The sequence below is a fragment of the Barbus barbus genome, assembly GCF_936440315.1.
Source record: "Barbus barbus genome assembly, chromosome: 38".
In the NCBI taxonomy this organism is placed as follows: Eukaryota; Metazoa; Chordata; class Actinopteri; order Cypriniformes; family Cyprinidae; genus Barbus; species Barbus barbus.
The window spans coordinates 9,040,369-9,067,859 of NC_136716.1; the positions used below are offsets into that span (position 1 = coordinate 9,040,369).

Sequence of the window (27,491 nt, forward strand, 5' to 3'; positions counted from 1 at the left end):
GTGTGCATAAATTTCCCTCATTTTAAACTTGAAATCTGCGGGAACTATGCAAACTATGTGATAGGCTATAGGCTATGTGCAATCCCACACCGAAATTCAGGACCTGATTAAACATAACTCTGCTATACAGAGATTTGTGAAATAAATTTCCATGACTTTTCCAAAACTTTCTGTGTTTATTTATTTTTCCAAAACTTTTTCAGGCCTGGAAATTGCGGTTTTAAAATTCCATGATTTTTCCAGGTTTTTCATGACCGTAAGAACCCTGTTCTGAAGAGAAGTGTTCAGAAGAAGAAATTGTTGAATTGTCCTTACCTTTCTGGGCCTTGAACATGGTAGTTGCTGTCTATGCACGGTCAGAAAACACTCAGATTTCATCAAAATATGTTAATTTGTGTTCCGAAGATGAACAGAGGTCTTGCAGGTTTGGAATGACATGAAGGTGAGTAATTAATGACAGAATTTTCCTTTTTGGGTGAACTATCCCTTTAATAGCAGAAGTATAATAAGTAATAATAATAACCCCTTTGATATAGCAGTCAACTACAGTCATCCACGTTTAGTTTCAAAACATCTAACTTAAAGAGGTGGTTGATTGCGATTTCACTTTTTTTAAGGTTAGTTAATGTGTAATATTGATGTTTGAGCATAAACAATATCTGCAAAGTTACAATGCTGAAAGTTCAATGCAAACGGAGATATCGTTTTTTAAAATTCTGGCAGTTTAATGCCTACAAAAAGACTGGTGAGGGACTACAACGAGTTACTTCCCAGGTCCGATACGTCACAGACCCATATAAACCCTGCCCCCGGGAACACTCAGCAAAGGGGGCGAGGCCATGCTGCGCTGCTTTAGAGAAGAGGAAGAGAAAACTAGGGGTGCACGTAAAAATCTATTTATATATGAATCGCGATTCTATCTTCTAACGATTCTAATGGATTCACAAGTTTCAAAATAGTATGTTTTAAAGCAGCGGTTCTTAATACTGTTACTCGTGCACATGCTCTGCATCTCTCTCTCTCCAACAAACTATTCCAATTATACACTTATTTTCACATAGCTATGAGAAGCGTTATACATGGACTTTAATTAGGATAAAACCGTATATTAAAAGCTAACAGTAGTAGCACTTACAAATAACAAAATTTCTAAAAGTATGAACCAAACAAAAAAAACATACTATTAAAAGCCGTGCTTGCACAGGTTATACGCGATCCTCTTCACTAATATTCTCTGCGTCTAATTTGGGCTCAAATTGATAAGCAATATAGATGACGCCATTGTTTACAATACAACCAGAGCACATGCCGCTGAGCTGAGGGGCGGGACGTTCAGATGCGCAGTAGAGGCGGTTAAGCAAATCACAACACACTGGACCAGCTAACCAATCAGAGCCCTTCACATATTTCTGAGGGAGGGGCTTCCTAAAACCAGGAAATAATCGGGGCGTTTAGAGGAGAAGGGACAGAGAGGTGTGGAATGAAGGTAAATTATGTGAAAAAATGCGTTTATAAAAAAAAAAGCATGAACACATGTTTGACTGCACCCCATAAACACAATCCAGCCAAGAAAAAAAAAAAAGGTCAACCACCCCTTTAAGATCAATTCTACACCTAAGGTTTCAAACAGGATTATATACATACCTGTAGTACTGCCCATTTTTTTTATATATGATAAAGAGAATGGCATCAAGCGATTCATCTTCAGGAAGAAACATGCTGGTAAATCTACACAGTTCGAGTTTGTTACAGAAGAAAATGATGGAGTCCTAGAGGGGGGGGAAATCTCATGAATGAAAAATGAAGCCTCAAGTAAACAGTTAATAAATCATTAACAAGACAAGTGGAACAACCATTACATACTTCTCATGCAAAGCTATCATATATAATGCACAAGTCATATAGGCAAGAAAATTCTGCTCTTCCATGGAAGAAATTACACCAGATTACACCATGTTAGAGAAAATTTTAATTTTTAATAGAACTTTAATTCTTTGTAAATCTGACCCTTTGTTGTCCACTGGATGAGATCCTGTGATAAGAGGAGCGATGGGTAACTTGTAAACCGATGTGGTGCCCTCAACAGTCACCGACACACTCACACCTAAAGTACGAGGAAATGTGGAACACAAGAGAAGATATTAACCAATGTCCTTTAATTATAAAAACTTTTTTTAAGTAAATCTATTCGACTATTTTTGTTGACACTGTTTTCTTACTATTGACATCAGTATAGTTCAGTTGGGCTCCTGTTCCCTCCTCAAAGATGTCATTTGGAGAAACATAACACTGTAGAGATACTAGATGACCGCCGCTCCTCGCCGTCAACAGACCCACACTGCCGTGAAGTATTGTCTCCACAGTGTTGGCATTAGTTGCTATCCTATGGTAGAAATTGATTGAGTAATCACACCCTTTCGAAAATAATTACAGTGGTTTCCTATTATACACGATGGTGCTGAGTGTCAACACAGATACAGAACAGGTGACTTGTCTGAAAACATTTTGCATGATTGCAGTACAGAAAAGGCAGCACAAACTGGCTTCATGATGGCCTCTAAAACATGTTTATCTATAACAAGGAATCGTAAACATCAGAGGTCAGTGCTTGCACAAAACAATTCTATTTCTATATGTAGAGTATGCCTGACTGAACAGCTACTGAAGCCACTTTATCTAAATTAAAATTGTTACTCTCAGTCCATTACATAATGAAATAACTTCTGACCACTGCATCAAAAGCATGTCATAAAAATGATGAATAACTAATCAATTACATTGAATGTAAAATTATGTTCTCAAAGCTTTGTAGGAATTGTAGACTGAAGTTGCCTTTTTTAGCTGTATGTTTAAAATGAAAATATTCACAAATATATCAATCAACTCATACAGCAGCAAGAATGAATTTATGAATTAATTACAGATTAGGGCTGCCCCCTGATAGTCGACTAACTTTTAGTTGATGAGAAGTAGGGGTGGGTGATATAGCCTCAAAATTATATCATGATATTTCAAGAATATTTGTGATAATGATATTTATGACGATATACAAAAAAATATGGAACAACGTTTTATTGGTGATTGCAGCTGGCAGGCAGCAGCATTTATTAGTGCAAACACAATGAAGGGCATTTTCCATCCTTTTCCAATGAGCTACTGTCACTGATGACAGACTACCTTAATTTGAAGTGTGAATCTATTGTCATAAGGTGGCAGAAGCAGTATTATAGTGCAATAGTAGTGACCAGTGTTGGGCAAGTTACTTAAAAAAAAAAAATTATTAGTTATAGTTACTAGTTACTTCTCACAAATAGTAACGGAGTTAGTAACTGAGTTACATCATTACAAAAGTAACCAGTTACCATGGAAAGCAACTATTGCGTTACTTTCTTTTTTTTAATGTTCAAATGTGTCAAATACATGGAATACATTATTATTTTTTTAAACATTGTACACTAATACAAAACAACAATTTAAAAATACTTATTTAACACAGAACATTTTTAAACATTCTAGCAGACATTATACCAAAGCATCACAATTTAACTTAAAATTAACAAGTTTGTTAAATAATATTTTGTGGCCATTTTTGAGAACTCCTTGAATCAGGCATGCAAATAAATGCAGCCTTGCTGAGCAGAAGTGAATTCTTTTAAAACATTAGAAAATATTACAGATCCCAATTTGAACACCATGTGTGAATATTATAATAAATGTATTAATAGAGCTGTTGTAATTATTATCATTATTATTGTCTTACTTTTTAATTTTATTTAACAGAACAACAGTAATATTACAATACTAACATTTACGGATGTTGATGGAGCTTTTATTTTGACGGAAACCCGCAGAAGTCCTCAGTGCTTTTTGTTGCCTGCAGATTTATAAATTATTCTCATTACTAATTTGGGAAGATGCAGGCATCACATTGTCACATGCCTTGTAAAAATTCATAAAAGTGTTATTGAGCAAGTGACGAGTAACACAGTTTCAGCGCAGATTTCCCTCGCGGTTTGGACTTTGAACCGTGGCTAACGAGACAGCGCAGTGAGCTCCTGCAGCACTGTTTGAATGCAATTCATGCATGTATTAGAAAACATAACGTTCTGCAGTGTATTTAATTGTTTAAGGCCATTTCGCTATTTTAATCATCATACAGTAACCAGCAACAACCACCCCCTCCCTCTTCTCATGGAAGACATGCGATGCAGTACTAAACAGTCTCTCGCTGTCGGTGCTTGTAATGATTTTTGCATCTTTCTCGGACAGTTTTAAATACTTTCACACTGTAGATGTGTTTGCTGCATTAGTGCGTGCCTCTATTTGATTGCGTCACGTCATTGTTCAGTACAATTTATTCTGTCTTTTTGATTGTTCGGCAGCCAAAATTATTTGAATTATTTTTGATTGCCGAACAATCGGTGCATCCCTAGTAAATACGTCATCAAGTTGCTTTATCATTGATATCGCAATATGACACTTTTTTTATCATGTAAAAATTTATACTGTTATTATCGTGGACGGTATGATATGGCACACCACTAATGAGAAGAGGCTTGGTCGACCAAAATTTTATTAGTCGCAGAAAAAAATACAAACAAAAACATCCAAAGGAAGGCAAAGTAACGGAGTCTGAGACGGACAGATTGTTAACAACTGGTCTTAATGCAGTCGGGTAGGACATCCAAACGCTCGCCTATTATTCATCGACCTCAAAAATGGCTTATCATCTGAAATATGTGGAAGTTCAATAGTAGCGCGCCACTGCAAGAAAGATGGAGGCACCAGTGTGGTCACTTGCTCTTAAAATACTCTCTCATTTTTGCTCATACAGTTAAGAGTAATACATCTTTCGAAGCTGTAAAGACTCTACGTTTATTTGTGTCACTCACAACAACAAAAAAACATTGCGCTTTTGTAAAATAATGAAAGCAAACAGCATACACTTTCTGCCATCTCGGTCTCTGTGAACTTGAACGCAAAACTCTTGTGTATACTTGCATAACATGCATGAAAAATATATATAGAGAGAGTGAAAGGTCTAGCCTACTTTAAAATAAACCAATTCAAATGGAAAAAAAATATTCTCAGATTATGTAATCCGTGTGAAACATGCATACAGGCGCATTCACTGTTTTTCCCCGACACATTCATAATCATTACATCTGCCGGTGTGCTGTGGCAAGCTTATGCGTGCGCTAGAGCGCATATTAGGCTATGAGGGCAATTAAAAGCTCATTATTATGATTTAAATGTTTTATTAATAAGCGTGCAATTAGTCAATTAATGCTTAAAATGAATGACTACTAGTCGACCAGAAAAATCTTTAGTCGAGGGCAGCCCTATTATAGATAAACGGTACTTTTCAAAGTGTAACTGAAGACGAGTGATCAAAGACGGGGCAGGTTGTAAAAAATAAATAAATAAATAATAATAATAATAAGTGATCCCAACTGAAATCCATAGAATCAGAATCAGAATCAGAATGAGCTTTATTAGCCAAGTATGTTTACACATACAAGGAATTTGTTATAGTGACAGAAGCTCCACAGTGCAACAGAAAGACAGTAACAGGACAGGACACAGGTAATGAAACAAAATAACAGGAAATAGCCAATAACCAATGTACAAAGCAGCAAAAAAAAAAAAAAAAAACACAATATATAATATATAATATAGGCGACTATGTGTAACGGAATAGTCCACACAGAGGTAAGTAAAACAAACAGTGCTTTATTCAGGTGCTCAGTCACACAACCACGGTGATAGCTGCTCCAATCCAGGTGAGTTACACTTCGTGCAGATAGTGGTGATAGGTGATCGGTGAATCTGATAATGTCTCTCTTGTCTTGGCAGGTCTCTGGAGATCGGTGTGCCAGGACTACGGGAGGTAGCGGATAGCCACAACAGCCAAACAGGATCTGATGAAGGAGAGGGAACGGAGAAGGACAAGGCAGAAGGTAAGTAGCAGGTACGTAATGATAAGGGAGGTATACTCAGCACTAGGGCTTCGTAGGGCGTCGGTCCTTGTCGCAGGTACAAGATCGGACCCTGAGTGAACTGGTGAAGGTGCTTATATGTGGCTGGTGATGATGGTGACGATGATCAGGTGAGCATGATGATTAATGAGGACCAGGTGAAAGTGATCAGTGAAGGTGAGACTGGCCATTCTGTGACATTACCTCCCCCTCCCGGACGGCGCGTCCCGCGACGTAACAATAATACCGGGGAGGGGGGGCGGGCATCCTGGAGGCTGGAGCAGAACAGGGAAGCCTCCAGGGCGGATCTGGAGCCTTGGGAGGCCATGGCGGATCAGGAGTCTTGGGAGACCATGGCGGATCGGGGTCCTTGGGCGGCCTTGGCGGATCGGGGTCCTTGGGCGGCCTTGGCGGATCGGGGTCCTTGGGCGTCATGATGGGACAGGAGGCTTGGGCAGCCATGGCCATATTTTTTTGGGAAGCCCAGAGGGATTCATGTGGCCATGCGCAATGAGCCATAGTGGCCCTGACCAATGTTCCTAGCCAGGCCACTATGGCGACTAGGATTACAAGTATATAGCCCCCCCCCCAAAATTTCTTTGGGAATGTTCCCCATAAGGGGTCTCACCGGAGGAGCGGACTCTTGGGGGCGCTCTGGAGGAGCGGGCCCTTGAGGGTGCTCTGGAGGAGCGGGCTCTTGGGGGCGCTCTGGAGGAGCGGGCTCTTGGGGGCGCTCTGGAGGAGCGGACTCTTGGGGGCGCTCTGGAGGAGCGGGCACTGGAGGGCACTCTGGAGGAGCGGACTCTTGGGGGCGCGCTGGAGGAGCGGGCACTTGGAGGCGCTCTGGAGGCGCGGAGCTGGACGGAACCAGCGGAGACGAAGGAGAGCTGGACGGGACCAGCGTAGATGCAGGAGGACGCTCTTGCAGCGCGGACTCTTGAGGGCGCTCTTGCAGCGCGGACTCTTGAGGGCGCTCTTGCAGCGCGGACTCTTGAGGGCGCTCTTGCAGCGCGGACTCTTGAGGGCGCACGGGAGGCGCGGAGCTGAATAAAACCAGCGGAGACGAAGGAGAGCTGGACGGGACCAGCGGAGACGCAGGAGGGCGCTCTGGCAGTACGGACACTTGGGGGCGCTCTTGCAGCGCGGACTTTAGAGGGCGCTCTTGCAGCGCGGACTCTTGAGGGCGCACGGGAGGCGCGGAGCTGAATAAAACCAGCGGAGACGAAGGAGAGCTGGACGGGACCAGCGGAGACGCAGGAGGCCGCTCTGGCAGTACGGACACTTGGGGGCGCTCTTGCAGCGCGGACTTTAGAGGGCGCTCTTGCAGCGCGGACTCTTGAGGGCGCACGGGAGGCGCGGAGCTGAATAAAACCAGCGGAGACGAAGGAGAGCTGGACGGGACCAGCGGAGACGCAGGAGGGCGCTCTGGCAGTACGGACACTTGGGGGCGCTCTTGCAGCGCGGACTTTAGAGGGCGCACGGGAGGCGCGGAGCTGGACGGGACCAGCGGAGACGAATGAGAGCTGGACAGGACCAGCGGAGACGAAGCAGAGCTGGACGGGACCAGCGGAGACGAAGCAGAGCTGGACGGGACCAGCGGGAACTCAGGTGGGCTGGCGATACTGGTCGTCTGGAGTGGAAGATCTTGGGTCTGAGGTGATTGTGGTTTGGGTAAATGTGGGAAGCAACGAGGGAAGCAATTAGTACCCCATCTTAGGACCTCTCCCGAGGTCCAGGATAAAATGGGGTTATGTTTCACCAGCCAGGGTCGACCTAAAACAATATCGACGGTGGATTCTTCTAAAAGGAGCAAATGGATGGATTCGTGATGTAACAATCCAAGACGAAGTGACAGGGGACCTACCCTATATTTAACTAGACGGCGGGTGAGTGGCGTACCAGTTATGGCTTGGATTTGGTAAGAGGTCTCGGTCGCAACGGGAGTGAGGTTGAGCTGACGGCAGAGCCTTCCCGAAATGAAGTTCCCCGCTGAACCGGAGTCAAGGAGGACTGTGACAGGTATGAGGTGATTCTCAAGGACAATATTAGCACAGGTAGATAAGGGATTCATCTTGTCGACTTGGGCTTGAACGCCACTCACCAGAAGTCTAGGTGGTCGAAGGGTGCAGGACTGGATATCATGCTCGGAGCTTCCACAGTATAGGCACAACCTATTGTTGATGCGACGTTGTCGTTCAGTAGGGGACAGATGGAAGGAGTCTGTCTGCATGGGTTCCGGTCGAGCCTCTGGCTGGCGAGGGGGAGGAGTGTCAACGGTAGATGTGGACTCCATGGAGACAGCCTTCATACGGTTGGAACATCGGATTGCGAGTTGAACGAATTTCTCTAGCCCATAAGTGTCGTCGTAAGCGGCCAGCTGATACTTGAGACGAGAATTCAAACCTTGACGAAAGGCTGTGATGAGCGATGGTTCATTCCAGCCGCTCGCGGCTGCGAGGGTGCGAAACTTCAGGGAATACTGGCGAATATCCATGGTTCCCTGTCTAAGTTTGTATAACTGCTCACCAACCGTAGAATCACCCGGGGAGTTGCTGAAGACTTCTTTAAAGTGGGCGAGGAATTGAAGATATGACTGTGTAGCGGGTCCAGCCTGACTAAGGATCGTCTCAGCCCATCTCAGCGCCGGGCCCGTGAGGGAAGTGATTATAAAGGCTATTTTAGCTTGATCAGTTGAGAACATCTGCGGGTGTAAATCAATGGTTAATGAGCATTGAAGCAGGAAACCGTTGCACTCCTCCGGATCACCTGAGTAGGGCGCTGGTCGGGCCATGGGACTGGCGAACATTATAGGTGAAGAAGAGGTTGTTGCGGAAGTGACTGAGGTAGGTGCAGAGACCGGTCGTGAAGGTGAGGAAGGACGGATAAGTATCCTCTTGAGTGTGTCAACCAATTCCTGAAATGGGTCGCTCGTACTCATCCTTTAAGCCTTCTTGGTCCGATCTTCTGTAACGGAATAGTCCACACAGAGGTAAGTAAAACAAACAGTGCTTTATTCAGGTGCTCAGTCACACAACCACGGTGATAGCTGCTCCAATCCAGGTGAGTTACACTTCGTGCAGATAGTGGTGATAGGTGATCGGTGAATCTGATAATGTCTCTCTTGTCTTGGCAGGTCTCTGGAGATCGGTGTGCCAGGACTACGGGAGGTAGCGGATAGCCACAACAGCCAAACAGGATCTGATGAAGGAGAGGGAACGGAGAAGGACAAGGCAGAAGGTAAGTAGCAGGTACGTAATGATAAGGGAGGTATACTCAGCACTAGGGCTTCGTAGGGCGTCGGTCCTTGTCGCAGGTACAAGATCGGACCCTGAGTGAACTGGTGAAGGTGCTTATATGTGGCTGGTGATGATGGTGACGATGATCAGGTGAGCATGATGATTAATGAGGACCAGGTGAAAGTGATCAGTGAAAGTGAGACTGGCCATTCTGTGACACTATGTATGTACAGGTCAAGTATGTGCAAATTAAAAATGAGAAAATAAAAATAAAATAAGTGAGTGTTGTGAATGGATAATGTATTAGTTGTGTGTTCTATGTTTATTTATTGAGTGTTCATGAGATGTATTGACTGAGGGAGGAAACTGTTCCTGTGTCTGGTCGTTCTGGTGCTCAGAGCTCTGTAGCGTCGACCAGATGGTAAAAGTTCAAAGAGGTTGTGTGCTGGATGTGAGGGGTCCAGAGTGATTTTACCAGCCTTTTTGCTCACTCTGGAAAAGTACAGTTCTTGGAGAGTGGGGAGGGTTGTACCAATGATTCGCTCAGCAGTCCGGACTACCCTCCGTAGTCTTCTGAGGTCAGATTTGGTAGCTGAGCTGAACCAGACAGTTATTGAGGTGCAGAGGATGGATTCAATGATGGCAGAGTAGAACTGTTTCAGTAAGTCCTGTGGCAGGTTGAACTTCCTCAGCTGGCGAAGAAAGTACAACCTCTGCTGGGCCTTCCTGACAATGGAGTCAATGTGAATATCCCACTTCAGGTCCTGAGAGATGGTGGTGCCCAGGAATCTGAATGACTCCACTGCAGTCACAGTGCTGTTCATGATGGTGAGTGGGGGGAGAGCAGGGGGGTTTCTCCTGAAGTCCACGATCATCTCCACAGTTTTGAGCGTGTTAAGCTCCAGGTTGTTGAGACTGCACCAGACAGCCAGCTCCTTAACCTCCTGTCTGTAAGCAGACTCGTCACCGTCCTGGATGAGGCCGATCAGTGTGGTGTCGTCTGCGAACTTCAGGAGCTTGACAGAGGGGTCTTTAGATGTGCAGTCGTTGGTGTAGAGGGAGAAGAGCAGTGGGGAGAGTACGCAGCCCTGAGGAGCTCCAGTGCTGATGGTTCGAGTGCTGGATGTGAATTTGCCAAGCTTTACTAACTGCTGTCTGTCTGTCAGGAAGCTGTTGATCCACTGGCAGACGGAGGTGGGGACGGAGAGCTGAGTTCGTTTATTTTGAAGGGTTTCCGGGATAATGGTGTTAAAAGCAGAGCTGAAGTCCACAAACAGGATCCTCACATAAGTCCCTGGTCTGTCCAGATGCTGCAGGATGAAGTGCAGTCCCATGTTGACTGCATCATCCACAGACCTGTTTGCTCTGTAGGCAAACTGCAGGGGGTCCAGTAAGGGTCCAGTGATGTCCGTCAGATGAGCCAGAACCAGTCTTTCGAATGATTTCATGGCTACAGACGTTAGGGCCACAGGTCTGTAGTCATTAAGTCCAGTAATTTTGTGTTTCTTTGGAACGGGGATGATGGTGGAGCGTTTGAAGCATGAGGGGACTTCACACAGCTCCAGTGATCTATTGAAGATCTGTGTGAAGATGGGGGCCAGCTGCTCAGCACAGATTTTTAGGCAGGCTGGTGACACACCATCTGGACCAGGTGCTTTCCTTCTTTTGTTCTTCCTGAAGACCTGGCACACATCGTCTTCGCTGATTTGAATTGTAGGTGTGGGGTGGGAGAGAGGGGTTGCTGGAGAAGTGAATGGTTGTGTGGAGGGGTGTTCTGGGCGGGTGTGGGGTGATCGTTCAAAACGACAAAAGAACTTAAGTCGTCTGCCAGGTGTTGATTCTCCAGAGTGCTGGGGGGTGGTGTTTTGTAGCTGAGGTTGGTGAAAGGAACATCATGCCAATCCCGTTCAAGCAGATCTACCTTCCTGAAAATTTTGGAAAAGGAACCAACCTTTGCAGAAAAGTAGAGAACTGGATTGATCACCCCTGATTTAGAGCTTCTTTGCTGCCTCAAGGCCTGGACAAACTGCAATCACTATAGGGTCATTCCATGTCAACTCAACCAGAGGTCCCTGGCTCAAATTGTTGAATTTGCTAATATTTTATTTGACGAAAGATAAACATAGTGATGAAAGCCAAAATGTTACATGTCATGGATGAATATTTACTGAGTAGTAGTAGTATATATTTATTTAAAGCCATGTCAGCATCATAGGCTATTTTCATGGCAACAACAATGTAAAGAAATACAAGTATAACAAATACAATAAAAACCAGCAATCAAACAAACACAAGCTATATTACACAAATTTTTTTACATTAACATGATAAAAATTCAAACTTTTTCTGGTAAAATTATACTAAACTCTTTAAGTGAGTTCACTTCATAAAAGAGTTTTCTACATACATTAAAAGCTGGTCAGTCCAACAAAATTTGTTTGACAGAAAGGGGAACCTTGCAAAAACATGCATTGAGTAGGGTCACATATTTACTGAGTAATCCACTATTTTGTAGATGGGGTCAAATGGCAATTCAGAGCCAAATTACAGGGGGTTATGTTGACCATTCAAAAATGGGGAAGGAGCACTTTTACATTTTTTTCTCCCATGTTTGCAGGTCTGTAACTCAAAAAGCCTTAAAGATATCTTAATGCCATTTTAGATATTGGGTCTTAACAAACTTCCCTTTTGGCATCTTCATTTTTAAGGCCCTACATGGTTTGGTTCCAGAGATACAGGAATTTTAAAAACGTATGAGTAATGCCAATAGAGTAAATCGTTAAATTGTACACATTTTCAGTGGTCAAAAACCAAATGTGGGTCACTTTGCAAAAATTGATTTTTTAAAGAGGAATATCTGAAGAACAAATAATGTTGAAACTAGAAATGTATCTTGTTTCTGTCAAAACAACTGCATTGAACATACCTGTCTTGAGTGCCATAAGCATTCTTTTTCCAAAGTTTGCATGCCTTTAACTCAAAAAAGTATTAAAAATATTGCAATATGATTTTAGATTCTAGTTTGGTTACACTTTATTTTAAGGTGCCATTGTTACAGTGTAATTTAACATTTAAGTACTGAGTAATTTTAATGAACTATGTACTTGCTATATGGTTACTTGCATGTAATTATGCATAATGTATCATTATTATAATAGTAAGTACATGTAACGTGCTACAAGGACAACCTTCAAATAAAGTGTTACCTCTAGGTTTTAATAAACTTTTCTTTTGGAGTCTTCATTTTCAAGGCCCTGTATCATTCAGTACCAGTGATATGGGGGCCTCAATGAGATTGTTGAAAAATTCAGATTGTTGAATATTACCCATTTACAGTGGTCAAAAAACAAATATTAGTAACTTTGTATACAGCCATTACTTTTTTAAAGAACAATGTCTGAAAAATAAGTAATGTTGAAATTAGAATTGTATCTTGTGTAGGATATCAGAGACCGAATCAGACAAAGTTAAGACTCGATCAGAACATCAAAACATGAGAAGCTGAAATTCCAGAGGGGCCTCAAAGCTGTAACAGGACGTCGTAAATCAGATTCCTAGCTCCAACTAACCAACTAGCAAGCGAACTAACCAACTCTTTCACAAAACAGCTTGCAACATTGAGACAAAAGAACACTTATTGATAATTCCAATTCAGGAAGGATTTGGGGGCAAGTAATCAAGACTGATGGTCAAAGAGATGGCCATCACATAGGTTCCACGCTGCCACGAGCTTCCTTAGACTGACTTTTCCCCCACATAGTAGACAGACCTATGTCCTTTGTTTGTTCTCCATAGAACTACACAGAGACTTTCTTTTTCATATGCACCTAAAATCATCCTAAAAGGACATTTCTATGCAGAACCCCATATTATGTTTGTAATCCACACATTAGACTATCATGTTTTAATCAAATATTATGTATGTCTTTTTAATCATTATTGAATAGCTGAAGGATTCATATGTGTGTTTGGTATGTATGAGTTTGAAAAATCATGCTTTAAATGCTTCTTCCAATTAATTCTTTGTCAAATGTATCATATTCTGGTTATAGAAATCACATTCAAAAGTATACTTTGCAAGAGCCTGTAAAGTTCGGACACGTGACTGATCAGATAACATGTTGATTTATTGATTGGGTGGAGGAACAGAGCAACACGCCGAGCCAGGACAGTATCTAATTGGTCAAGGCACCAGAAACCGAGTTTAAAAACTTAGGACACCATCAAACTTTCTCTTGTTTTTTTTTCTCTCTCTCTCTCTCTCTCCCTCTCCTTTTTTTGCTTCAACTTTTGCCACCGCGTTTTTGACGCTGCTCTTTGAGCGTGCTCTGGCCTACATGCCAGCTGCTACCACAATGAGAAGAAAACCCACCTAGTCTCTTTACATCCCTTTATTCTTTTACTTTAATTTCTTTTCCGTTGTGAGTTTCGTGTACTCTAAGTTTTGCCGCCACGCCTCGTCTCCGAGTTCAACTCAAGTCTGTGACCGCCTCAAAACTTCTACCAGCCACAACTCCGCATCCTCAGCCAACGCCCAACCATTGGCTTCCCAAGACGTCACTTCAACGACTACTGAACTCTCAGCCAGTCAGCAACTGCAGTTAATACAAATTTTTTCCTCATTGAGAAACTCAAAGCGAGGGTTAAATAAGTGATTGATGGTTGTTTGGGTCAATGCAATAGCACATATTGCTGTAAACTTGGGATTTCACATTTTCATTCTCTTAAACTCATCCTTTCCTCACTTTCTCTTTCTGCGACGTGTGAATGTGTGAATGCTTGTGTTTATGTGTTAGATTAGTTTATGTCTTAGGTTTATATAAATAAAATCTTATTTATATTGAAAAGAGAAGTATCTTGTGTTTTGTGCTTTGTGCTTACAAGTTAATGTCTTAATCTGCCGATCTTGTTACTGTGCTATTAAATAGTGTTTTCACTATATTTTGGATTTTAATATCCAGTGCAGAGTTGATGTTATATGGCTTGGTCAATGAATCGCTGCCACCTCAGTGATCAGCTGTAAAACAGTGATTCTGTTCAAATTCCCTATAAAATCATAAATGATTCCCTTTGAGCTAAATTAAACTATTTGCTTTAAATTACATATTTCGTTTTTACGTTACACATGTTTCCCTCTATCAAAACAATATCGATATAACATACCTGTCAGAGTGCTAATAATGCACTGAAATGGTCAAGTTGAGGCACATTACATTGCTCTCTGTATTCTATTCATAAGATTCTATATTTGAATCAGCTTCAGGTATATTTGAAAGAAGGGATTTTGATTTCGTCTCTGGATGATTGAGCAGGGATTGCTTCTGTCTGTTCCTGTCGGTCGTGCTGCTGTGAGGTTTGCGATTGTAGCTCCGTGTAGTTTCACTTTTTTTGTTGAATCTCAAATTCAAATTCAAATTTTATTTGTCACATACATATACATACATAGTACGACATGTAGTGAAATGTATTGTACGACTGTCCAACAAACTGTCCAACAAAATTAAGAAAAACCTCAAGTTTACAAAAATACAAATAGCAAAAGTACAGTAAACATATATACAGAAATAAACTAGCAATAAAATAAAATAAAAAAATAGATATGAGAATAAAAATAGATATGAAGAATAAAAATAGAATATGATTCTATATGGATTCTATAAAAAGTAAAGTGTATGTCAGTGATAAAGTGTCCGTGTGCTGTGCAGTGCAGTAAAGTGTATAAGTGAGTAAAAGGAATACTAAAGACAAAAGACAAATGGTATGTAAATCCCACTCATTTATCCTTACGTAACCTTCTACAAATTAGTGCAGATTGTATTTGAAAATGTGCAAAGTGGAAGTGTGGGGTTATGTGCTTAGAGTGGAGCACATCACCCCACTTGTGAATCTCTATCTTACTTTCACTCTCTGTTGTTTAAAGTGATAATATATAACTTAATTCCCACCATATTTCTGGTATTATCAATCAAACTAAAATCTAACTAAATTGATCGTTCGCTTTTTAAAACCACGAGTGCAGCGTGCATGCAACACGTTAGCATTCGTTAGCTTGCCACTCGCGGTTCCATTCGCATTTCTATTCATGCCTAATATCGTTTTCTTTTTTCTCGCTCCGTTTTTCACAAGTTCATTAAACAACAGTGGGGCGGACCTGACCTCCTGGGGTGGTGCCGCTCTTCTCTCTAGAAATATGGCACATAGTCTTAGAGTTCGTACTTGACTAACTGGGGCCCAGGTCCGGAAGCAGACAGACTGGCTAAACCGACCGTCTGCTAGCTGCCTCACGCCACAGAAGTCAGTATACTATACAGTATACTGTGTCTGTTCCCCGAACTAGAAAATACAGAAAACATCCAAACCAAAGTAATACTAACAATGTAATTGATGTTCAACAAATAAAAAACAGATATAATACCGATAAACACATGATAAAGCTTGGCTTATTGAATATTAGATCCCTTTCTTTTTGTAAATGATATGATCACTGACCATAAACTAGATTAGGGATGCGCGGTATACCGATACTGGAAAAATACCGGTATATATTATATTTCAAACGGTACGATATCATAATTTTGCTCAATTCGGTATTTCATACGCTGCTGTTGCAAAATGCACCTGTAGGTGGCAGTGCTTCCCAAATTGCTGCGCAACTGTTAAATGTGACAACAGACCAATGCGATGGATCAAACAGATGAAACTCAGTGCACCCAAAATTAATAAATAAAGAGAACAGTAGAAGTGAAATATGGCATTACTTTGGATAAAAAACAGATGACAAAGGTGAAGGAACTGACCTTACTGCACCTGTATGCAAGCGTTGCTATAGGCCTAAATCATGTTGCCACAGGAACACATCAAATCTTTTTAAGCATTTGTCGCTTGCTCATCCTGATCTTTTCAAAGAATTAAGAGATCGACAGGTGAGTGCATCATTCATAAATTCAGATTTGATTTGACCTTTTATTTACATCTGATCAACGCACATTCAGATGTAATACAGTAAGCGCAATTGTGCATGTGAGACACGCTAGAATCAATTAAGTTTTGGTCACGTAATACATGCACTTGCATTTCATACAATCAAATTTTAATTGGATATGAATTGAGCAAGAGTTTTGCTATATTAATTTTAGTATCAATGATATGAAGGGAATGTTTCTGACGCGCTGCTGATCGCTAATATGAAGCAAGTGAGAGAGTGAGATTTATATTTAATGCTTTTTCTTTGGTTGAGTCTGAAATCCGAAAACAATCTGAGAGAGAGAAATAATAACATGATTTTGAATATTACTTTGACTGTTAGAATAACACTTTACAATAAAGCAACATTTGTTGCATCAATTGCGCAACTTCAGTGCTATTTTTTTTCTTCAAACTTCTTCAAAATGAAACCTATGTTTCCGGTAGGTTTTTTTTTTTTTGGAGACATTTAGTTTGCACTGTGTGTTTACACTAAAAAGATAAGATTTGAATATATTTTCATCTTATTACTTCAGTTAGCCTATTTTTTTTTTTTACCAACATCAAAATGTAACCTATGTTCCCTTTAGGTTTTTTGTTACAGTTTGATACAAAGGTATTAACATATGAATCTGTTTTTATTATTATTATTAATAATATTTTTTTTTTAATTCACTTATCTTTTGAGGCTGGTTATTTGTCACCTATGGTATCGATTTAGTATCGATACCGAGGTACTACATTCTGGTATCGTACCGAAGCCAAAATTATGGTATCGAGCCATCCCTAAACTAGATGTGTTTTGTTTGACAAAAACCTGACTAAAACCAGATGATTACATTACTTTAAACGAGTCTACCCCCCACGATTACTGTTACAAACATGAACCGTGTCCAAAAGGTAAAGGGGGAGGTGTTGCTACAATTTATAGCAATATTTTCAGTATTTCTCAGAGGTCGGGTTTCATGTAAAATTTGTTCGAAGTAATAGTGCTTCATATAACGTTATCCAAAGAAACAAGTGTTAATGATAAATCCCCTGTGATGTTTGTACTGGCTACTGTATACAGGCCACCAGGACACCATACAGACTTTATTAAAGAATTTGCCGATTTTCTATCTGAGTTAGTGCTGGCTGCAGATAAAGTCCTAATTGTTGGTGATTTTAATATCCATGTTGATAATATTCGTTGGGATATTATCAGAAAACATTCGTTGGGATCAGCATTTATAGATATTCTAAACATCTATTGGTGTTAAACAACATGTGTCAGGACCTACTCATTGTCGAAATCATACTCTAGATTTAATACTGTCATATGGAATTGATGTCAGTGGCATTGACAGAGCGATGATATCTCAGACCATTGTCTAGTTTCGTGTATATTCCAAATAGCTAAAGCTGTAAAGCCAACTCCTTGTTACAAATATGGTAGAGCCATCACTTCTACCACAAAAGACTGCTTTATAAATAATCTTCCGGACTTATCTCAGTTCCTCAGCATATCCAATAGCTCAGAACAACTTGATGGTGTAACAGAAACTATGGACTCTCTCTTTTCTAGCACCTTAGATACGGTTGCTCCTTTACACTTAAGGAAGATTAAGGAAAAGAGTCCAATACCGTGGTATGGCGCCAGCTTGAGAGAAACAAAATTAGAGGTATTTCGTATTGCTTGGCGGGAAAATACTCTCTCCTACAGGAAAGCCTTAAAAACTGCTAGATCTGCTTACTTTACGTCTCTTTTAGAAGAAAACAAACACAGCGTACTTATCACTGTATTTATTCAATACAGTGGCTAAATTAACAGAAAATATAACATCAGCAGGTGCGGACATTACCCAGCAGGACAGTAGTAATGACTTTATGAACTACTTTACTTCCAAGATCGAAACTATTAGAGATAAAATTGTAACCATGCAGCTGTCAGCCACAGTATCGCATCAGATAGTACACTATAGATCCCCTGAGGAAGAATTCAACTGATTCTCTTCCATTGGAAATGAAGAACTGTAAAAACTTGTTAAATCATTGAAACCAACAACCTGTACGTTAGACCCTGTTCCATCTAAGCTCCCAAAAGAGGTGCTTCCAGAAGTAATAGATCTTCTTCTGAATATTATTAACTCATCATTGTCATTAGGACATGTGCCAAAAACCTTCAAACTGGCTGTTATTAAGCCTCTCATTAAAAAAACACAACTTGACCCCAAAGATTTAATTAATTACAGACCGATCTCGAATCTCCCTTTTCTGTCAAAGACATTAGAAAAGGTAGTATCATCACAACTATGTTCCTTCTTAGAGAAAAATTATATTTGTGAGGATTTCCAGTCAGGTTTTAGACCATGTCATAGTACTGAGACCGCTATCATTAGAGTTACAAACGACCTGCTTTTTTCATCTGATCGTGGTTGTATCTCTCTATTAGTGCTACTGGATCTTACGCTGCATTTGACACTATCGACCACAGCATTCTTTTAAATAGACTAGAAAATTATGTTGGCATTAGAGGAAGTGCACTGCCATGGTTCAAATCGTACTTATCTGACCGCCAACAATTCGTGGCAGTAAATGAAGAGGTATCATACTATTCACAAGTGCACTATGGAGTACCTCAAGGCTCAGTACTTGGCCCCTTACTTTTCACGCTTTACATGTTACCCTTGGGAGATATCATTATGAAACAAGGTGTTAGCTTTCACTGTTATGCTGATGATACTCAACTCTATATCTCTTCGCAACCCAATGAAACTTAACAATTTGCAAAATTAACAGAAAGTCAATGTCAAATGCAGAAATATTAATTCATGCATTCATGACCTCAAGGTTAGATTATTGGGTGGTTGATCTGCACGTTTAATAAACAAACTCCAGCTGGTTCAAAATGCAGCAGCTACAATTCTTACTAGAACCAGGAAGTATGACCATATTAGCCCGGTTCTGTCAACACTGCACTGGCTCCCTATTAAACATCGTATTTCGACACACTATTTCCCCATCTAAATACTGTAAAGCTGATATAAAGTCACCCGGCTTTATATCAAGCTGATGTAAAGCTGCTTTGACACAATTTGCTTTTTTAAAAGCGCTATACAAATAACAGTGACTTGACTTTTCTTACATTTGGGGTAGTTTTTTCGATTGCCGGTTATCTGGAGATGTCACACAGTCGGAAACTCCCTTATCTTTCACCATCATCCTCGCCAATTAAGAAGAAAACTAAACCAGCGCCTAGGGGTGTGCGATATGACGATTTTTGATCGTGGACGATAAAAATGTCTCCACGATCTGCTTTTTAAGAAATATCGTAGTATCGCGCTACCGCGCACATTGTCAAATACAGTTCTGGCGCCGCCGTCTCTATGTACTGTACAACACGACATACAGCAGTAGAGTTACTCTGACAGGACACTGCACTTATTCGCGATCGCAAAAGTACATTATTTGCACACAAGCCTTGCTGGTTAAATGTTTAATTCGCGCGCTGGTCTGACGTGCGCTTGTTCTGAGCGCATACACCTGAAGCACGCGCACTAAAACGCCTGTCTAACAGCGCCTGATTACTCAACTAAGTTATATTTTGCGCTAATACTGTCAAAACACACAAGGTTTACATACAGACTGAGTTGGTTATGTCTAAAATGAAAGTAAATAGTTAAGAGAGAAACGGATGCGTGCCTGTACATTAGATGCGTGCAGCTCTTAAAGGGACAGGACACTAAACATGCTGTCGACTGTCATTAAAGGGATAGTTCACCCTAAAATTTAATTTCTGTCATTATTTACTCAGTGGAAAACCAAACAGTTGCTGGTCTACATTGACTTTGATAGTAGGAAAGAAAAATCCTATGGAAGTCACTGAGGACCAGCAACTGTTTGGTTTTCCACCTTCTTCAAAATAGCATTTATAAATGTTCAGCAGAAGAAAGAAACTCATTCCGGTTTAAAACAACTTTTGAGTAAATGATGATATAAAAATAAAACATTATGACAGAATTGACAGACAGATGACAGAATATTAATTTGTGGGGGAACTATTCATTTAACGTTAACAAAACAAAACGCAAAAGAGAAAAATCACTCACTATTCTTGACTGAAAAACTTTAATACAGTTGCTTTAGGAATCAGTCTATCTAGTGTTTTATTTTTATATTTGTTCATTTCATTTCATTGAATGCTCTGCTAAATACACCTATTGTACCTGAACATAAAGCACTGTTTGTTTTATTTGTATATTATGTGTATTTGTAATGTGTATCTTTGTTCTTATTTTTTAATAAGAAAAATAAAATAATGACAAAGATTTTTTATCTTCGCCCACTTTGGCCTAAATATCTGCCATGCATCTTTGTCTTTCTAGTTTGGCTGTAATGCTCAGACAACTTGTAAAACCAAAATAGTAAAACTAACAAAGAATCGGGATAAAAATCGTGAATCGTGATATTTCTATAAAAAATCGTGATATGATATTTTCCCCATATCGCCCACCCCTACCAGCGCCCACAGCGGGCCGAGACATGGAAGACAATATGACAATCATTATAAAGCAATTTGAAGACATTTTGAAGGCTGAATTAGCAGCAATGCGCACCGAATTCGCCTCTCACATGACTAGAATCCAGAATATATGCTCTAAACTTGACTTTTTAATCGGGGAACAGAGAGAGCAGAAAAAAGTGATCGGCGAACACACTGGCCGTCTGGATGCACTCGAGCAAGAAGTGATTGATCTACAGGACCACAGCAGACGCAGTAATCTCCGCCTGCTGTGACTACCTGAAGGGGCCGAGAAGGATGACCCGATTGGCTTTCTGAAACGGTCACTGCCGATCTGGATCCCATCACTTGCGGCCAAAGATATCGTGATCGAACGTGTGCATCGAGTTTACTCCAGAGCTTCAACTGATCACTCCAAACCGCGAGTATTTTCTCTTCAAACTGCTACACTACAACGACAGGAATTTGATTCTTAACCCCCTGGGGTCGAAGCCTACACCGGTGCGGGCTGTCTCGTATTTTCTTTATGACGCGAAAAAAACTAAAAATACTCCATGAGTTTTGATCGTACAGATAAGAACAAGGTATCGTTTGAAACTGCAAAGGGTCTACTTTTATCAGAGTATAGTCTTTAAAAACAATATGCTTTTAAATAATAGAGAAAATAAACAGGGTGCGTTCTCTGCCGGCTCTGTCTCTGTCACCTCTCTTCACAGACACGTAAATAAAACAACATGAATCTCCGGGAATACTCACCTCAAATACATGAGAAATATATGTATAGAAAGCTTGAAATGTCTACTTTTAAATGAAGTAAGTCACGTCCAAAACAAATATTCTATGTTAACCTGTTAACCTTCGCCCCCATTGTGGGCCTCACAGGTGAAAATAACCTACCTAAATTAAAATGGTAACAGTTCGTGACAAAGTGTGCTACACAAACAAATTAGGTATCTTTGGAAAGAAGACACTCTAGGCTTTACTATCTATCATCCAGAGTTGATAATGTTCAAAAAGATAAAAAGTTATAGAGACTGACATGCCTTGAAAAATATTTTTCTACACTGAATGTTTTTTTATTTCATATACAAATACATGAAATAAGTCTTGGAGCAATCCAGAAAAGTAATGGATTGAAAGCCACATGTCTTATGAGTTCATATTTCAAATTTGAAGAAGATACCATGAAAATTTAGATTCCTGCAATATTTTTTCTGAAACTATTTATAGTCCCCCCACCCCCCTGTTTGAGGAAAAATAACCACCAAATGGATTGCAGAATTATACAAGCTATTTTAGTCATTATACATGTTCCTGCATAGTTTTTCAATTATAAAATAATAGACAGATTTATTTGAGCACTAAAAAATACAAAAATAATTATTTGAGTAATAAAAAAGGAAAAACAAAAATAGAAAGAAAATGCTTTGTATATAGTATGTATACTGAAGTATTCTGATTGCCAGACATGAAGTGATATTGGCAGACATGGTCATACAGTCAGTAATCGCACGCTGATGTGCTTCCATTCAGATGATAATCATACAGATGGGGCCATATAATCAATAATAGCTGATCAATGAATCACAATGATAGCCGTCATAGAGTCGGTAATAAACACGCTGATGTCCGTCGATACATATTATAATCATGCAGATACGGCCACATTCCCCACACAATACACACACACATATAAAAAATTTAGAAAAAAAAAAAAACATTTTTATTTATCAGGCATGTGATTGGCTAAGGACAAAAAAGCAGGAAAATATACTAAGACAACCCCCCCCCCCCCACGCCGATCAAACTGGTGGCGGATCTATATGGATAGTAGAGCAGGACCCATAACAACTTATTTGAACAAAAAAATACATTAATTTATTTAACATGCAACTTTTTTTGTACAGTATGACACTTAACAACTTATTTGGTGGATGTGTAACAGTGGGAATCAAAAGCAAGTGTCTTGTCCACTGCTCCATCACCACCTCTCTCTATAATAACAACAACCATGAGGCACACACGCGTGGTCTCTTGCTCTCTCTCTCCCTCTGTCATACACGCGCTACGCGGTTTGGAGCACAGTCTCTGTCTCGCGGGCGCACTCACTCCCTCGCTCTAGGGGGGGGTGAATGTCCAGCAATCTCTCCATCCTCAATACCACGACTGAGGTGCCCTTGAACAAGGCACCGAACCCCCAACTGCTCCCCGGGAGCCGCAGCAGAAATGGCTGCCCACTGCTCCGGGTGTGTGTTCACGGTGTGTGTGTGTTCACTGCTGTGTGTGTGCACGTTGGATGGGTTAAATGCAGAGCACGAATTTCCGAGTATGGGTCACCATACTTGGCAGTCTGTCACTTCACTTCACTTCTCTATACTTCTAATTCTTAAAAAACAAAAACAAAACTAGCTTTTCTAATCTTTTTGCATTTCATCTGTTTTCTTTTTATTCATTATAAAATTAACAAAGGCAAAAAGGCCTCTAACACTAGCTTGCTCTATTCTTTTTCTAAAAAAAAAAAAAAAAAAAAAAAAAAACCTTGCTACATGTACTGCGTTAAGCTAACTAAGACTTCTCATAGCACTTGCATATCATTGCTCTTTTGTTGATTTTGATTGCTTCCATTGTCCTCATTTGTAAGTCACTTTGGATAAATGACTAAATGTAAATACATCAAAGCAAAATAAAAGAGCTATACAAACTGTTAATACGTTGTAGTGCTGGGTGGTAGGATGACCCCCACAAAGCCCCCACCCCCCTGTATATTCTTCTTTACTTGACAGGGCTTAATATTATAAACATAAAATATAACCATTGCATAAAAACAAATGTACTATTTATAAACATTTACTGATGAAACATTAACAATTTTCTTTTCATTGGCAATGTGGTGCACAACAGATGCTTAGGCTGGTTAAATTTTAAACATGGATGCAAAAATTGAGAAATTGTTTGATATCCCTTATTAATATTACTTTGAGAAGTTCATTCTACCACACAATATAGCAATATATTTCTGTCATAATTTCTGTCAAAGTTAAAACGAACTTTTATTTTGGCGGATTGTAGTGAAGAGCTTTGAGTTTGCGTGTGTATCTGACGATAGTTTTCTCAGTGAAATGGAGATATCTTGGTGCAGTGACTCGGATGAAGTCGGAGATGAAGTTCATGTCCTCATATAGTGAGACGGCCGAGCGTCATGCGTACTTTAGTACAGTGCTCGAATTGAATCAAGTCTTATGGGGGGTCCCCACCATCAGACTTTTTTTTTTTTTTTTTGGTGGGGGTGGGGGTTAGTCTCGCAATATATAATTTATACAAAATAAACAATATTTGATCATAATATGCATAACTATATACTATTTAATGTTGCATAACAAAGAGAGATAAGCTACTATTCTTCTTTTAAATGGCTTACTCCAAGTAAAAATGTCTGAGGGACCCCCCTAAGTCTATTTTTTACTTCTTATGGGGGGTCCCTAATGCCTTATGGGGGGTCCCGGATCCCCCCAGCCCCCCTTCAATTCGAGCAGTGCTTGAGTATGTGTAGTAGTTGACACTGCGGCGCTCATTCACAGAGACGTGCAGAACACGCAGATGTCAGGATAAAGTAATCGACGGAGTGCTGACAGGATTTACAGAACATCATTCCCCCATCCTCATAAAAGTCATTACCAAATTCTTTTGCTCTGTCCCGTGCTGTACTTTTTGCAGACAGGTGATGTTTTTTCAACTCTTCCGCGGTTAGTTTTATTTTGGACATTTTATATGTGATATTGTTCATACGCTGCACTCTCACATACGTCACGTCAAACAGCGCAACTTCAAACGCGCACGCGCGCATTGTGTATACTTGACGGGGCGGGCTGGCGCTACAATCTGCGGAAATCAACGTCCTTGTTGATACTTGGAAAGGAAGGAAAAATGCATCTCTTTGCCATCTGACGTGCCGCCCGGTGTGGCCCTGTTGCTCGGGGACGGCGATTGTGGTTCTGTCCCGGGTTACCATGGTGACGGCTGTGAGATGTCCCGTCCCCCCCTTTTTTTTTTTTTTTTTTTTTTTTTTTTTTACAGATCTGCATGATTCACATAGGTCACATTTTCAGGTCGGAAAATCCGGAATTCCGGATTAATCCGGAAAAATCACATCCCTGATTTATTAAAAATATTTATTGTCCCCCTACTGTTAAATGAAATTTACGCCCATGTGTACACACAGCGTTTCGTTGACAGTTTGAAATCTGCATGTGACTTGTTCCGCTCTGTGCAGCACGCAGTGTAACGTGTCAAAACAAACATCACATGCTCTCGCTCTTGAACGGTCTAATGATAGTGGACATTCTCAGCAACGGACGCAACCCTGAAAAACTATTGCCATGGATTTTTGCAGATAGCCGACAGTTCCGGCAATCAACTATTGGTGCCAATTAATTGCCAAAAACCGACCATCTGGTCGACCTCAACCAAAAGGACTGTCTTCAGCGCAAGAATCAGCAGATAAAGGGTTACTGATTACCATATTTATGTACTACATTATAAGAAATAATACAGTAACACCATAATATAGAATTGCAATAGTAACATGTCCAAAATAGTACTTTTCTGCTACTGTATAATACTGTGGAAATATTTTTTTCTTGGCAAAGAAAACAATGTGTGTACCTGAACATATGCATCATCTTGGTGAGGTCTAACTCCAGAGACTGAAGTGCTAAGTACATCTTTGTCTTCAATTTGCTGTGGAACAAAATTAGAAAAAATAAATAAATACATGCAAATACTAACAGGAACTGAAAGATAATGAATAAAACAAAAAAAAAATAGAAACCACACTTGTCTCCAGGGAGCTTGTAAAGGTTGACCAGACCCTTCAGGTGTTTGGAAAACTCATCAAAATTTTTGTCCCTGTTTAAAAAAGAAAAAAAGTTAATGTTAGATGCATTACTTGTCCAGTGACAATATCACAGTTCTTATCTTAAAATACAGAACTGAGTTCTTGAATCTGACAGGCTTTATGAGGGTAAGTAGCATAAAGTAGGATGCTGGTTCAGTTTTGGTGATTGCATTACAAGTTGTACTTTTTTTGTTCCCTTTTTGACACTTTTAAAATAACAGAAGCTTAGGCTGTTTCTAAGTAAAATATTTATTTAGTGGCACAAAGTTAGAAAAAAAAGCAGGGAAACATTTCTATTTATCTATCAAATGACAGAGAGGGTTCTATATTATACATAATCAGTAAATGGTTGTAAAAAGCTATGTAACATTATGCAACAATGTTAAGGCTGGTGTGTTTGTTTCGAAGCACATGTGTTTTGATGTGCAGTGTATTTGACTGGGCGACATAAATTTCAGACCCTCAAAAGTTTGAGGCCCTAAACACAAGTAAACTAAATATGCCTCAGCATATTCCACTTTGCAAATTTACTTTCCCTTAACTTACCTTAAATGTTGTATCAGCTCAGGACAACTCTGCATGACAATGAGACAAAAAAGTATGATCACAGGGCAAAAGACATACAACTTTATTATGCTATCCACAATAACCACATAAGTCCTCCTCTCACCACAGGGTTTTCACCATGGTGGGCCACTTTTACTTCCACAAGCTTTCCTGCTTTATCCAAATGCACCTCAACGTAGAACATATCTGAGGTGATATAACACTCAGTACGCGAGGGACTCAGGTGAGAGCCCAACCTGTAGGCACATAGCACCACAACAAGAGAAAGACCAAACATACCATTTAGCTTATTAAACAATTTGGATGTCTTAAAGCAAAGTTAGATCAAGTAAAACATAAATAAAAACAAGTTAGTTATGTCACATAAAACACCAAGCCTCCAAAGCATGTTTGGAGAGTTGGCACACACTAGCTAAATCATGACAATATTAGATTGTAATTAATTAAAACATCTCCAACACCTGCCTTTAGAGAAAATATTATTAGTATCGTCCTACAGTGCACATTTTATCAGTTGCAGTATATATATAAAAATCTCACATGTTCTGCCGAGCAATGGACTCCAGGCGATCCGTCATTGATGGCAATGAAGATACTGATGAGGAATGCAATGTAAAAGAAACAGGAAAAACAAGAGATTCAGACATTCAAGTGATAATCAAATTATATTAAAGGGGACCTATTATGCAAAAATCACTTTTATAAGCTGTTTGAACACAGTTGTGTGGCCGCAGTGTGTGAAAACAACCAGCCTATAATGTTAAAAATCCACCAACTCATTTTTTTATAAAACCAATAATTCATAAACAGTCTCTCCAAACAAGCTGTTTCAGATTCTCCCTCTGTGCACGTCACCGAGGGGAAAAAGTCCTGGCCATTTGTGACACTCTCTGTCCTATTAGCATAAACACAGCCCTGAGTGAGAAGCTACGGTCCGCCATTACTGGAGTTATATACAATGTCAGCGCCAAAGAGGCTTTACAAGTGTTGTGTTTTGGGATGCACTAATGAACATAGGAGTCGCCATCATCTCCCCCCATCTGAGCCGAGGACACTGTGGGTAAATTTCATTTTCGAAGGAAATATCCCGGAAAAAAATCAGTAACGTCCCCTAATTGTATAGGAATTAAAACCAACGCTTCCTGCGCGAATGTCAGCTCCAGACAAAGTATCTATCATGCGTTTGTTTTCCAAATTGTTTTCTGAAAGAGCTTCTTGGCACTCTGTAAGGCTTATTGCTAAAGCTATCATTGTCTCTGTGTTTTCACTGATGCTGCCTTCAAGTGCTATCAAAATGATCGTGAATAGGAATGTGGTAGTTAAAAGTTGCGTATGAAAGCAATGGGAGTCGA

At 40.2% G+C, this 27,491-nt stretch overlaps 1 protein-coding gene across 2 annotated transcripts in view; it reads right to left on the minus strand.

The window, feature by feature from the left end:
• The window catches only part of LOC306857856 (mediator of RNA polymerase II transcription subunit 1-like), an 87,360-nt gene that overhangs the window by 31,168 nt on the left and 28,701 nt on the right, over positions 1 to 27,491 (minus strand). For both annotated transcript variants that reach the window (XM_079398090.1, XM_079398089.1), the window contains exons 4-11: positions 26,680 to 26,734; positions 26,243 to 26,375; positions 26,119 to 26,147; positions 25,512 to 25,583; positions 25,341 to 25,415; positions 2,220 to 2,383; positions 2,008 to 2,104; positions 1,645 to 1,769 (exon numbers count right to left, since the gene is read on the minus strand). In XM_079398090.1, coding sequence (XP_079254216.1) covers positions 1,645 to 1,769; positions 2,008 to 2,104; positions 2,220 to 2,383; positions 25,341 to 25,415; positions 25,512 to 25,583; positions 26,119 to 26,147; positions 26,243 to 26,375; positions 26,680 to 26,734 — 750 coding nt within the window. The remainder of the gene's footprint in view (positions 1 to 1,644; positions 1,770 to 2,007; positions 2,105 to 2,219; positions 2,384 to 25,340; positions 25,416 to 25,511; positions 25,584 to 26,118; positions 26,148 to 26,242; positions 26,376 to 26,679; positions 26,735 to 27,491) is intronic.